General features: G+C 37.6%; 1 protein-coding gene across 9 annotated transcripts in view; it reads left to right on the plus strand.

Moving 5' to 3' along the window:
* The window catches only part of ATP6V1H (ATPase H+ transporting V1 subunit H), an 84,373-nt gene that overhangs the window by 33,288 nt on the left and 37,157 nt on the right, over positions 1–13,928 (plus strand). For all 9 annotated transcript variants that reach the window (XM_043539626.1, XM_037892618.2, XM_043539627.1 and 6 more), the window contains 3 exons: positions 4,231–4,328; positions 9,419–9,611; positions 13,011–13,189. In XM_043539626.1, the coding sequence (XP_043395561.1) occupies positions 4,231–4,328; positions 9,419–9,611; positions 13,011–13,189 (470 nt within the window). The remainder of the gene's footprint in view (positions 1–4,230; positions 4,329–9,418; positions 9,612–13,010; positions 13,190–13,928) is intronic.

Genomic DNA, 13,928 nt, shown 5'->3' on the forward strand with positions numbered 1-13,928 from the left:
TCATGTGCACCCAAAGGAATGAATGGGAACATGCAGTGTGGGATATTCAGACTCTGTGATGAGTGGCCTGACTTGGAATCTGCCAGGTTCTAATGACTCCTGGGAGTCAAATCTAAGAGCTGTGGAAATTCCACCAGTCTTGTGCTAAGAAGCTAAGAGCATAAACTCTGTTGGAATACTACTGACTTCTGAGAGCAGAATTACAACCAACTTCCCCATTATTTATAGTCCTAGTGGGGATGGCTTTTAAAAATGTGCATATACCTGTTTAAATCTAGGTATAAACATAATTTATTTCTCTAGTTGATGAGGAAACTGGATTATTAGATCTTCTGATCTGAAAACAGAAATCTTAGTGAGTGAAGCATAAGTGTAGATAAAACAAATGGGGACATCTGAATGCAAAATAATCCAGTTTTGCTTTTAATGTCTTTTTTTTTTTTTTGTGAGCTGATTAAGAACAGTCAATATTTCAGTTCTGAACTTTGACTTTTTAATGTGACTTTTTCAAGGGCTTATTTAGCCAGTCTTCGAAATTGCATTGGGTTGAAACATGTCATGTCTTCTAGACCTTACAGAATGCAGTGAAATAGTTTAGCTTTTTTGTTGTTCTGTGTTCAAAATGTTGTACCTATTGAATCAAAATTCTTGAATTACAAAAATATAGCTCTGCAAAAAACAAATTCACTTGTGTGAACTTAAGAATATATTAAATACTTTAAAATCTGTATTGCTTTTTTTAACAAAATGCAACATACTTGGGCAGCAGATTAATAACTGTTTAATTTCATACAGATGAACAGTTAAGGTGTTCTGATTGCAGAGTCTTTGTGATGGCAATTATTATAGAATGCAGTTTGATTTCAAGCTGTACTACACATTTTTGCCACTCGATGGCACCAAGAAACAAAAGTATTTATCTAAAACGTGCTGCATAATGTTGTTTGATAATGAAATGTGTGGGACACTAGTGCTTCTGCTTATCAATTCAAATGGAGTCAGGATATTACAATTATGTCTGCATTGAGCTGGCAGTGGTAACATCATTCTAGTTATGAGAAGGGGAAAGAAAGGGGCAATTAAATACTAAAAACTGAATACTAACTGTTCAGTGTCAAACTCTGACTGGCAGTAAAGGAAATTCAGAGGGTAAGTTGCTTTTGTCTCCTTAATGTCTCCTATTATGAATACGGCAGAAAATAGTACATATAAAATCGCCCCAGGTAAAGCTCTACAATATGCAGCTACAAAAACGTCCCTTGAAAGTTTAGTGCTTTCTTAAGCATTATCAAGCCTTCTCACTTGAGTAAATTGAGTTCTGAGGAGGAGAGCTGAATTCCACGCCTTGTCTCCCCAGCCTTGGACACTGGGAAGCAACAGCATGAAGTTGGTTTATAAAGGAACGTTTTACTCAGTTCCTCAGTGTGATGTAGGCGGTGCAGTTCAGAATGCAACTGGGCAATGTAGCAGGTGAAAGTGAATCTTATAACTTTAGTTTTCTCTATGGTTGTGGCATAGTGAAGAAATTTCACTCCACTATTCTGGCAAAAGCTGTGGCAGGATAAACAGTTTGACACTTAATGATTTTTAGGGTCCAAAGAATGTGTTAACGTTAAAGACATTGATGGCTTTTTAGGAGATTAATAAACATACACTTGGAGTTGCTGCATCTCCTTTAAATGTAAAACAGTATCTTCACGAAGCAAAAAGATGTATTTTTAACTTGCATTCACTAGATTGTTAATTTGGGTTAGTGAAGACAAAGTATCTTGTTTTTAATGCATGTTAACTGGTCACAGTTACCTGCTATTGTGGGTTAAAACTGCAATTTACCTTGTCTTCATTAAGGTTTTAACGCAGGTTAGATTAAAGGGGGTTAAAAATACCTTTTTTTTTTTTTTTTAAATTCTTCCCCCCCCTTTTCTTTTTCTAGTTAAGACAAGGTCTAAAAGTGGAGATTGAAACATTCTCAGACACTCCTTTGCAATATTGCTGTTTCAAGTCTCCATTATGCAGATGGCCCTTTGTCATAGGGCCTTAGAACAGTGAGTAATCTTACTTCCACATATCCTTCGGTATGTAAACTGAGGATGAGTTAAGGGTGCAGTGACAGCCTTTTACACAGACAGGAGGAAATTATGGCTCATTCTAATAAAAAATGAGGGGTTTTTATTTTAATTGAAAGCAGTATTGGGAGATAACTTTTATGATTGTGTCTTTAAAGATCTGGCAATTCCTAGTTTCAGTAATAGAGAGATACTTCCTATGTTTTAGGTAAATGACTAAAATTTTTGAGATTTATACAGTTAATTTGTTTCAAGAGATAGTAGTTTTGTTGTGTACAGCAGATTCTTCCATCCATGTTACCTTTTACTTTCAAGATTTATGAAAGCAAATACCTATCTATTGAAATAAATGTCCTTGTTAATTATCACTGTGTGGTCTTCAGTTTCTGACTATATAAAGGTGGGGGGGGGGGTGAAGGGGGAACGAATTCATTTGCAGTTCTTGTGGAACAGCATAAGCATCTCTTATTGTCTCTTACCTTTTCATTTCATCCAGGACTTGTATTTCTTTCCTCCTTTTAAGTGTTTGAAATTCTTGACCTTCTACAATGTTGCTGATCCACCATGATGTTTTAGAGGAGGGGTCAGCAACCTTTGGCACCTGGCCTGTCAGGGGAGACCGCTGGCAGGCCGGGCCAGTTTGTTTATCTGGAGCATCCGCAGGCATGGAGCCCCACAGCTCCCACTGGTCGCGGTTCGCCGTTCCTGGCCAATGGCAGCTGCGGGAAGCGGTGCCTTGTGTTCTTTTCTCACTCTAATCTCTGCCCTGGGGTTTATGAATTTATATCCAATGACTTAGAGCAGTTCTGTGACAGAGCTAAGATTACAATTAGAGTTCTTGATTTTCCAGGAAATCTGCCTTTTGTAAGAAATCCTGTTAGCTGCCAAAGCTGTGGCAATATTCTGTATTCCACCATCATTTTTTGATTACTGCTTAGATTTTCTGAAGTATAGGGATTTATGTTATAGATCTCCATCATATGAAGGAACTTCTAATAACACTTGAAAATCACAAAGGTAAGAAGATGAGAACTTTCAAAGTTTCAATAAGAGCAAGGTGATGTTCCTTTACAGACTGTTTTCTCAGATCCTCGCTAGAGAGCAACTTCCAGACTTTTGTGTCTCAATGGCCTGCTGGTGCTGCAGACTCAATGGTCTGGTGCAAGGTGATTAGTGATCCACATCTCTTTCTTTAATGCAAGCTTTGAATAATAGTTCTGCAGCTGAATCTGAAGTTGCTCAAACACTGAATTATTCCTGACTGACACTGCAGTTCCCTTCATATTGGGGGAAAAAAGGGAACGCCATTCTTCCTCTCTACACGTTGGAAGACAAATTTTCAAGCTTTCCAATGAATGTTTCTACCTTGTTTGCATTGACGGAATATTCATTTTCTACCATGGAATCAAGTGTCAATACCAGCAAAGTAGTATTAATGTACTACCCAAGAGGTATTAATGATTGTTCACAAAAATCTTCATTTCTTAATACGAAGAGGCTGATTAGCACTTCACCTCCTGAGAGCCACCCCACTTCATTGTGAAAGAAGCTGGTGGTGAAGGTAACCATCTCAAGCTGCAATTCATGAAGTCAGAAATTCAATAACCTTTCAAAGGACTTGCACAGGTTTCCAAGCATTTTCTTAGCAGAAAAATTTGGAGGTGTATGAAACAGTGAAGCACGTTCCTGCGTGTATGAGTACTTGCCTCTGTTTTTCAGTGGTGCTTGAACACTTTCATAAAGCAAATCCAATCACAAGTACAGGTTTAATATTTTTGCTAGAGCTTCTACTAGCATCCAGTTGCGCACATTCTTCTCCTGCACTAGTTTAGACTGAATTATGGACACACCATTGTAGGACATATGTTATATCCATGTTTTAGAAAAAAAACTTTCAATGTATTGAAGATTTCTTCCAAAAATTCACATTTGTGTTAATTTTTTTTTCTGTAACCCCTTACAGAAATTGTGTTGAACAGTTCAGGAAACACTGGTGTATGGAGACAAAACCAGAACCTTTACAGATATTATGAAAGCTAGTGTCCAGAACAGGAAAAATATTGTGATTCAATCTCTGGCCCACTGAAATTTTGTACAAAATTTCAAGACTATTTAGTGCCTTACTCATCTTAAAATAAGGGTGGTGTTTTTGTTTCCACTTTAGAGTTCCCAATATGTACAGTGTGTGGCTGGGTGCCTGCAGCTGATGCTCAGGGTCAATGAATATCGTTTTGCATGGGTAGAAGCAGATGGGGTAAACTGGTGAGTATATTACTTTATACAGGAATAGTTACATTTCAAACATGCACAATAGGCTATTCCCCAAATGAACTTCCTTAACATTCAACTCTTTAGGCTTAATTTTCAAACCTTCCTTACTTGTAGCCATAATATTTGAGCCTGAAATTCTTATTTGTGCTCATATAGTAACGTATGTGTGCAAACAAATGAGCTGAAAAATAGTCATATAACTATTCAGGGCTTCATAAAGTATTGTTCTGTTAATAACTTATATCATAGCTATTTGTCTTAAAGGTTAGAGCACCATGCAGGGGGTTTGTTATATATGAGACTGAGATACTGCAGGTTATTGAAAACAGATTAAATAAAAATTGAAGGTCCAGTAGGAACTTGCAGTAATCTTTAATGTAAGTATTGTTGAAGAGTGATACTTTCTGGAATTATAGCTCCATTTTATTATGTAGTGTTTTTAGTAGATCACTTTCTACCCAAACTCTGTAAATTTCTTTCAAAGAGGAATAAATAGTTGTGCGTGAGTTCAGAAACTTATCACTGGCCTTACTTGGAAAAGATCACTGTGTAAGTCTCTGTATTGTAAGTGACTTGTTGTTAGAGCTGATTGAAACTCAATATTTCATTCTGTGGGAAATTCTGACACTTCAAAATTTCCTTTTGTTTTGAAGTGGTTCAAAAAGTCAATTTCCAGTGAAATGAAAATTTTGAAAAAAATTGTTTTGGAAATATCAACATGATGCACAATGACCTTATTAAAAGGACACGTGTCTTTCAAATAATATATAGTAATAAACTATAATAAAATTTAAAAGCCAAAATAATAAAGTTGAAACAAAGTGCTTTGACTTTGTTGAAATGAAGCACTTGTCAAAATTTTATGAAAAATTATCAAAATCAAAATATTCACACAAAACATCTTGTCTTTATCAAATTAGTTTTCCATCAAAAACTGTATTATCTAAAAGCTTTTGAGCAGCTCTACTTGTTTTTTTACACGCAAATGAAAGCTCTGTTTAGCAGATATATTACTGTTGTCATAGTCCCATCTAATGCTTGGTGATATGTATTTGTGACTTTCATGACCTGGCATGACTCTGATTACAGGTTGCTTTTAGAAGGCTCGTCGTAAATGGTGTGTACATTAGTTTGCATTTTGCATACATTGTATTTAAATTGTTACATTCCAAGATGAGACTGGGGGCATCGGAAGAAAATGGTCTTACTCTGCTCTCTGCCCACTCTCCAACTCCATACTGCAATCCCAGAGTAGCTGCAAGTTTTTCCTAAAATGACAACGAAGTACATAAGAGTGGCCATACTGGGTCAGACCAAAGGTCCATCTAGCCCAGTATCCTGTCTGCCGACAGTGGCCAATGTCAGGTGCCCCAGAGGGAGTGAACCTAACAGGTAATGATCAAGTCATCCTGCCATCTATCTCCACCCTCTGACAAATAGAGGCTAGGGACACCATTCCTTACCCATCCTGGCTAATAGCCATTAATGGACTTAACCTCCATGAATTTATCTAGTTCTCTTTTAAACCCTGTTATAGTCCTAGCCTTCACAACCTCCTCAGGCAAGGAGTTCCACAGGTTGACTGTGCGCTGAGTGAAGAATAACTTCCTTTTATTTGTTTTAAACCTGCCTATTAATTTCACTTGGTGGCCGCTAGTTCTAATATTATGGGAACAAGTAAATAACTTTTCCTCATTCACTTTCTCCACACCACTCTTGATTTTGTATACCTCTATCATATCACCCCTTAGTCCCCTCTTTTCCAAGCGGAAAAGTCCTAGCCTTTTTAATCTCTCCTAATTTGGGACCCATTCCAAACCCGTAATCATTTTAGTTTCCCTTCTCTGAACCTTTTCTAATGCCAGTATATCTTTTTTGAGATGAGGAGGCCACATCTGTACGTAGTATTCAAGATGTGGTGTACCATGGATTTACAGAAGGGCAATAAGATATTCTCCTTCTTATTCTCTATCCCTTTTTTAATGATTCCTAACATCTGGTTTGCTTTTTTGACTGCCGCTGCACACTGCGTGGACATCTTCAGAGGACTGTCCACGATGACTCCAAGATCTTTTCTGATTAGTTGTAGCTAAATTAGCCTTCATCATATTGTATGTATGGTTGGGGTTATTTTTTCCAATGTGCATTACTTTACATTTGTCCACATTAAATTTAATTTGCCATTTTGTTGCCCAATCACTTAGTTTTGTGAGATCTTTTTGAAGTTCTTAGGTCTGTTTTGGTCTTAACTATCATAAGCAGTTTAGTATTGTCTGTAAACTTTGCCACCTCGCTGTTTACCCCTTTCTCCAGATCATTTATGAATAAGTTGAACAGGATCGGTCCTAGGACTGACCCTTGGGGAACATCCCTAGTTACCTCTCTCCATTCTGAAAATTTACCATTTATTTCTACCCTTTGTTCCCTGTCTTTTAACTAGTTCTCAGTCCATGAAAGGATCTTACCTCTTATCCCATGACAACTTAATTTATGTAAGAGCCTTTGGTGAGGGACCTTGTCAAAGGCTTTCTGGAAATCTAAGTACACTATGTCCACTGGATCCTCCTTGTTCACATGTTTGTTGACTCCTTCAAAGAACTCTAATAGATTAGTAAGACATGATTTCCCTTTACAGAAACCATGTTGACTTTTGCGCAACAATTTATGTTGTTCTATGTGTCTGACAACTTTATTCTTTATTATTGTTTCAACTGATTTGCCCGGTACTGACATTAGACTTACCTGTCTGTAATTGCTGAGATCACCTCTAGAGCCCTTTTTAAATATTGGCGTTACATTAGCTATCTTCCAGTCATTGGGTACAGAAACTGATTTAAAGGGAAGGTTACAAATCACAGTTAGTAGTTCAGCAATTTCACATTTGAGTTCTTTCAGAACTCTTGGGTGAATGCCATCTGGTCCCGGTGACTTGTTACTGTGAAGTTTCTCAATTAATTCCAAAACCTCCTCTAGTGACACTTCAATCTGTGACAATTCCTCAGATTTGTCAGCTACAAAAGACGGCTCAGGTTTGGGAATCTCCCTAACATCCTCAGCCGTGAAGACTGAAGCAAAGAATTCATTTAGTTTCTCCACAATGACTTTGTCATCTTTAAGTGCTCCTTTTGTATCTTGATTGTCCAGGGACCCCACTGGTTGTTTAGCAGGCTTCCTGCTTCTGATGTACTTAAAAAAAAATTTTGTTGTTACCTTTTGAGTTTTTGGCTAGCTGTTCTTCAAACTCCTTTTTGGCTTTTCTTATTACATTTTTACACTTAATTTGGCAGTGTTAATGATCCTTTCTATTTACCTCACTAGGAGTTGACTTCCGTTTTTTAAAGATGCCTTTTTATCTCTCACTGCTTCTTTTACATGGTGGTTAAGCCCTGGTGGCTCTTCTTTAGTTCTTTTACTGTGTTTTTAAATTTGGGGTATACATTTAAGTTGGGCCTCTCTTATGGTGTCTTTGAAAAGTGTCCATGCAGCTTGCAGGGATTTCACTCTAGTCACTGTATCTCTTAATTTCTGTTTAACTAACCTCCTCATTTTTGCATAGTTCCCCTTTCTGAAATTAAATGCCACAGTGTTGGCCTGTTTAAGTGTTCTTCCCACCACAGGAATGTTAAATGTTATTATATTATGGTCACTATTTCCAAGTGGTCCTGTCATAAATATAAAGGGAAGGGTAAACACCTTTAAATCCCTCCTGGCCAGAGGAAAAACCCTTTCACCTGTAAAGGGTTAAGAAGCTGAGATATAACCTCTCTGGCACCTGACCAAAATGACCAAAGAGGAGACAAGATACTTTCAAAGCTGGAGGTGGGGGAAACAAAGGGTCCTCTCTGTCTGTGTGATGCTTTTGCCGGGACCAGAGCAGGAATGCAGGTCAGAACTCCTGTAAAGAGTTAATAAGCAATCTAGTTAGATATGTGTTAGATTCTGTTTTGTTTAAATGGCTGATAAAATAAGTTGGGCTGAATGGAATGTATATTCCTGTTTTTGTATCTTTTTGTAACTTAAGGTTTTGCCTAGAGGGATTCTCTGTTTTGAATCTGATTACCCTGTAAGGTATTTACCTTCCTGATTTTACAGAGGTTTTTCTTTTACTTTTTCTTTAATTAAAATTCTCTTTTAAGAACCGGATTGCTTTTTCATTGTTCTTAAGATCCAAGGGTTTGGGTCTGTGTTCACCTATGCAAATTGCTGAGGATTTTTGTCAAGCCTTCCCCAGGAAGTGCTTGGGGGGATATTTTGGCGGGGGAGACATTTCCAAGTGGGCCCTTCCCCTGTTATTTTTGTTAGACACTTTGGTGGTGGCAGCATAAAGGTTCAAGGACAAAAGGTAAAAGTTTGTACCTTGGGGAAGTTTTAACCTAAGCTGGTAAGAATAAGCTTAGGGGGTCTTTCATGCAGGTCCCCACATCTGTACCCTAGAGTTCAGAGTGGGGAAGGAACCTTGACAGGTCCTGTTATAGTTACCTCTTGGACCAGATCCTGCACTCCACTCAAGACTAGATTGAGAATTGCCTCTCCCGTTGTGGGTTCTTGTACCAGCTGCTCCAAGAAGTAGTCATTTAAGGTATCGAGAAATTGTCTCTGCATTTTGTCCTGAGGTGACATGTACACAGTTAATATGGGGATAATTGAAATCCCTCACTATTATTGAGTTCTTTATTTTGATAGCCTCTTTAATCTCCCTTAGCATTTCATAGTATGTTAATTACATTAACATTCACTAGATTACTCTCATCATATATTGGCCGTTAATCTGAAAACAGACAGTACTGCATATTTGGAAAACATTCTTTGCAACCCTAAGTCTTGGAAATGTAACCTGTTAAAAATGAAAACTTATCTGAATAAAGAGATTGGGCTGAACACATAAGTGCAAGTGCTGGGCATCATGAAGTACTGGTTTCATCCAGTCCTTAGTTGTGTACCTAAAAATCATAGCTTTTGCCAATGAGCTCTCTTGCAAACATTAATTTAAAGAAAATCTTACATGTTCAGGGTCATATACACAGTGCACTTGCCCATTATGAAACATTTGCACTACTACCTATGTAAATTATATCTTTCAGTATCATGGGAGTCCTGAGTAACAAATGTGGCTTCCAGCTCCAGTATCAGATGATTTTCTCCGTATGGCTGCTGGCATTCAGTCCTCAAATGTGTGAATATCTGCGTCGATATAATATTGTTCCAGTTCTGTCTGACATTCTCCAAGAATCTGTCAAAGAGAAAGTAACTAGAATAATCCTTGCAGCATTTCGGGTAAGTAAAGTTGACTGTAATTGTAGTGGGTTTACGTGGTTTTGTCTCTCACCAAAGTGCTTCCATAGATTATTTCCAGGCATGCTGGATTGGATGTGTAGTCCGCATTAACTCTGGCTTTCCTTCCAGAGCCAGAGTTAATATGTGAATTTTTTGTAGGTAAAAGACATGCAGCTTTCTGCGCCTTCTTGAACTGGCAGATCCCAATATGAATGTTCATTGTTCCTCTATATTCTGTTAAATAATCCTATTTACAGAATTTATTTAAAAAAAATGCTGCTGCAGGAATTGGTTATAAAACACAAGAATTACACCCTTTAACACTTAGTAAATGGGTAAACTGGCCTTGCAGATATTTTATAAAAATGTACCAGCTCAGGCAGAAAACCTACTCACCATCCTTTTGCTGTGATTGGCAGAAAATGATTTTATGTATGTGTCCAAAACAAAGCTTTCTGAGGAGAAACTTTGCATGACTAGTGTAAGCATAGATAGTGTAATGTATGTTGGGATGAGATGTCCACATAAGAGCACTGACTAGTTGACTTCTGCTGCAATATTATATCAGTAAAATCTGAAAATGACAGATCCTATCAAGATGTTTTAGAATACCAAAGCATTGTGGCTTCCTGAATCTTTGTGTGCGCGCGCGCGCACACATACTCTGGTTTGTATGTGTCATCCCTTCTTGCGCCCACGCATTGGATGTTTTATGTGCATGTGGTCATGTATATAGTATAGGGAATTAAAATGGCTAGTTGAGGGAGGATGGTGGGGACATGGGAAACTTCCTTTTTATGGAAAGAACTACAGTTATACGTGTTTTGGCTGGGCTCCAGTGTAATTACTGTATTTGGAAACTTGAAACCTGACAAGGATGTAATTTTCATTATGAGTTTCAGCCTTCCTAATCTTTTTTTATAAGAATTTAAAACTTGTGGAGTATGGAACTTAAATGGCAAGCTATGCATTTCAGCAGTGATATTTATTGCACTTTTGTACTTGTTAAAAGGCAACTTTCTGGTCTTCATAACCATCCCAGCAAACCCACCCACCTACCAAATTATTTTCTCCCTACCACAATGGTGTGTGAATGTATCGTCTCTAGGTTGCACACCCAAATTGAAGCTTGTTGGACCTTAAACCCCAAATGTGCTAGGGCCACTGGGCAGAGAAACTCAAAATATGGGAATCTGCTTCCTGGTCATAGTCTGCTCTGTGGCAGCTAGGTATTTCCTGAAACCTCCATTTTTGTTGTTTTTGCAGAGAGGGTTCACCCTGGATTCTCTCCACCTCTGTCTCTAGGTCTGAATGGGAGAAGAATGTTCAGTCTATGCTAGCTGTCTAGTAACATACCTTTTGTTTTTAGGCTTGTCCAGTAACATACCTTTGCCTCCAGGAACTGCATGTTTGGCTTTTTTGTGAATCTTCCTTAAAGAGCTCTAGGATATAAAGTATAAAAAAGTACATTAACACACAGTGGTAACGTGAGTTGACCACTATGTGCATGAAAACTTCTGCGTCACCAGTTCCATAGCAACCTGCCTTTTGTTGTGGTAACTCGCTAGATTTTTACTACTATCTAGCCTAGAGTGGACGGAGAGTTACATTCGAATGTCCTGGAAAGAACATCCTAAAATGTTTTCCCCATCTTTTTGGTGGGATTTACTCCCACCTTTCTTAGAATAATGTACTGGTTGGGGAAGGGGTACTCCAGAGGCAGTACAATCCACTGACCCACCGAGTCTCTTTATCCTTGAATGGTTAATATACCAGAAAAGGAGCTCCTGTTTCTGACTTTTAGACTAATCCATGCTAGTGACCCGCAGAAATAAACTCTTCTTTAGCTGCTATAATCCTTTCTCCAGCTCAGGCAGAAAGTTACAAAAATTTACTTCTTGAAACATGTTTAAATCTAATCTTCTCTTTTAATAATTGAAATATACAGTCACCCAGTCTTCATATATCAAAGTAACACTGTCTTTTTTCAGCAGATAGTGTCTTCTTGCAAACCTGGATGTTGCTGACAATTATAGGGCTGCATAAATTAAATACAACCTCTTGTCCATAATTCATTGTGTGTCTTCAGCAGTTTTGGTATTTCTGATTGCAAAATTGAGCTTTTGCAAATTGGAGAGCCGTAAAGTATCACATATAACCTAAAGCCTGGGATTTGTAGAAGTTGGGGAAGAAAGTATTGGAAATAAATTTAAATTTATATTGAATTGCATTGGCCACCTGTGCCTAGACACTCCTTTGGCTGTTGGGATGTAAAGGATGATCAGTTATGAAATTGGAGTGTGTGGAAGTACCTTGTCCCCCATTTCAGCCAGTTCGATTGTGCTTGGCTGTAGAAGACAGCAATAGAACCTGAGAGTAATTAAAAAAAAGTTCTATTGTCATATTTAAAGGGAATATTACTCATTGACCGTGTTTTACCGTCCTACTTGTCTAGGAATTTTGAAGAACCCCAAATATAAACCTCACATGCTTATCTTTAAGCAAAGTATTGAGAAACATTACAGTAGAAAAGTCACTAAATTACTGGACCGATGTCTGTTGGTGAGAGAGAAGTTTTTGAGTTTACACAGAGCTTTTCTTCAGGTGCAATAAAAGATATTACCTCATCCACCTTGTCTCTCTAATGGCCTGGGATCTGCACACGTACAACAGTGCATACATTAAATTAGTGGTCCAGTTACTCTCTCTCCAGGTAATTACTTGCTCTTGAAAGATATTATGACTTATTCATATGAACATGGCTGTTGTTCATTGAGGCTTTTTTATGTCGATAATGTGCATTATCAGAGTAAAAAGTGACAGGCTTTGATTGAATAGTATAATTTGAACCTGATTAAATTGAATGAAAGGTAATGAACTGATAGTGGGAGTCAATGAAATCACTGGCTGCTGCACTATGTGCTTATGCCAGCACTCTTCTTACTAATAGAGATGGGCTTGAACTAAAATCCCTGATCTGAATATGCCCAGACTTTGAGGGAGTTGGCCTCTAGATTCAGATGTGAACTGTGCATTGCAAGGCCTGTCTTTAGTTTTCTAAAGTGTTATATTACTCTTGATATAGGAAGTTATATAGGAACTAATGTAAACTGGTCACTTTCATGTTGTTGGACAGGCACTCTTGAGCATGTAATTGTACTAACCTAACTGAAAATTAGGGCCAAAATATGTTGGAATCCTTGTCAGCTCATAATATTGCCCTCTCAAGCAAGCCTTTTAATAAATGATTAACACTATTGATGAAACTTGCATAATTGAATTCTTGCATAATTCGAATTCATCTTAGAGGATATTTGCAGAAAGATAAATCTGTAATAAATACTAGTATTTTTAAACTGTAAAAGATTTACATTCAACTTTTACCTTTTTTTCTTCCAGAATCTTTTAGAAAAATCTACTGAAAGAGAAACTCGCCAAGAATATGCTCTCGCTATGATCCAATGCAAAATTCTGAAGCAACTAGAGAACTTGGATCAGCAGAAATATGATGATGAAGACATAAGTGAGGATATTAAGTTTCTACTGGAAAAACTTGGCGAGAGTGTCCAGGATCTCAGGTATATTTGATAGTATGAGTTTTTAAACCTGTGTCACTTGAAATACTGGCAAACTTATTGATTTTAAAACAGAAAATAGTCGATATGCTGGTGGTGTTCTGGTATATCATATCTTCCCAAAAGTATATGAAAGATCCAGTTTCTAACTGGATGTCTGTCATATATCTGACTAGAAAAATCTACTATGCTTATGCACACATGCTTCTTAACTGGCAGTTTAATGGGCAGGGTTTTCAACAAGAGTTGCATCTGCTGCACTGGAGCCGAATTCGATACTTACAAAATATGAAACTTCGTGTAGACCCATAGAATGCCAAATGAACATGAGTACACTAGTGAGTCATTTATCCCAACTTGCGCTGGATGTATAATTCAGACTACAACTTGTATCTCTAAGTTGGGTCCCTGGTCAGAGGAATTCCTTTTTAGACTTTAACTGCTAACAAGTGCACAAAGCAGTTTAGCTCTCTCTAAATGCGTACTGTTAATCGATTTTCTTCTTGGGATCTGGAATCCCACATTTAGGAGCACAGTTCACTTATTAATAAAATGGGATTATTAGATAGTTTGTAAAACATTTTATATTTCAGATCAGTAAATTTAAGATCATGTTCTGTGTAAAGTAAGTATAGGTCTGGGGAGAATGCCTTTTCTAACTTGGTTAGTCTCTAAGGTGCCACTAGTTCTCCTTTTTCTTTTTGAACCCTGCAACTAAGCGCTTGTGAACACTTAAAACATT

Source organism: Chelonia mydas, chromosome 2, assembly GCF_015237465.2.
Source record: "Chelonia mydas isolate rCheMyd1 chromosome 2, rCheMyd1.pri.v2, whole genome shotgun sequence".
Taxonomy (NCBI): domain Eukaryota; kingdom Metazoa; phylum Chordata; order Testudines; family Cheloniidae; genus Chelonia; species Chelonia mydas.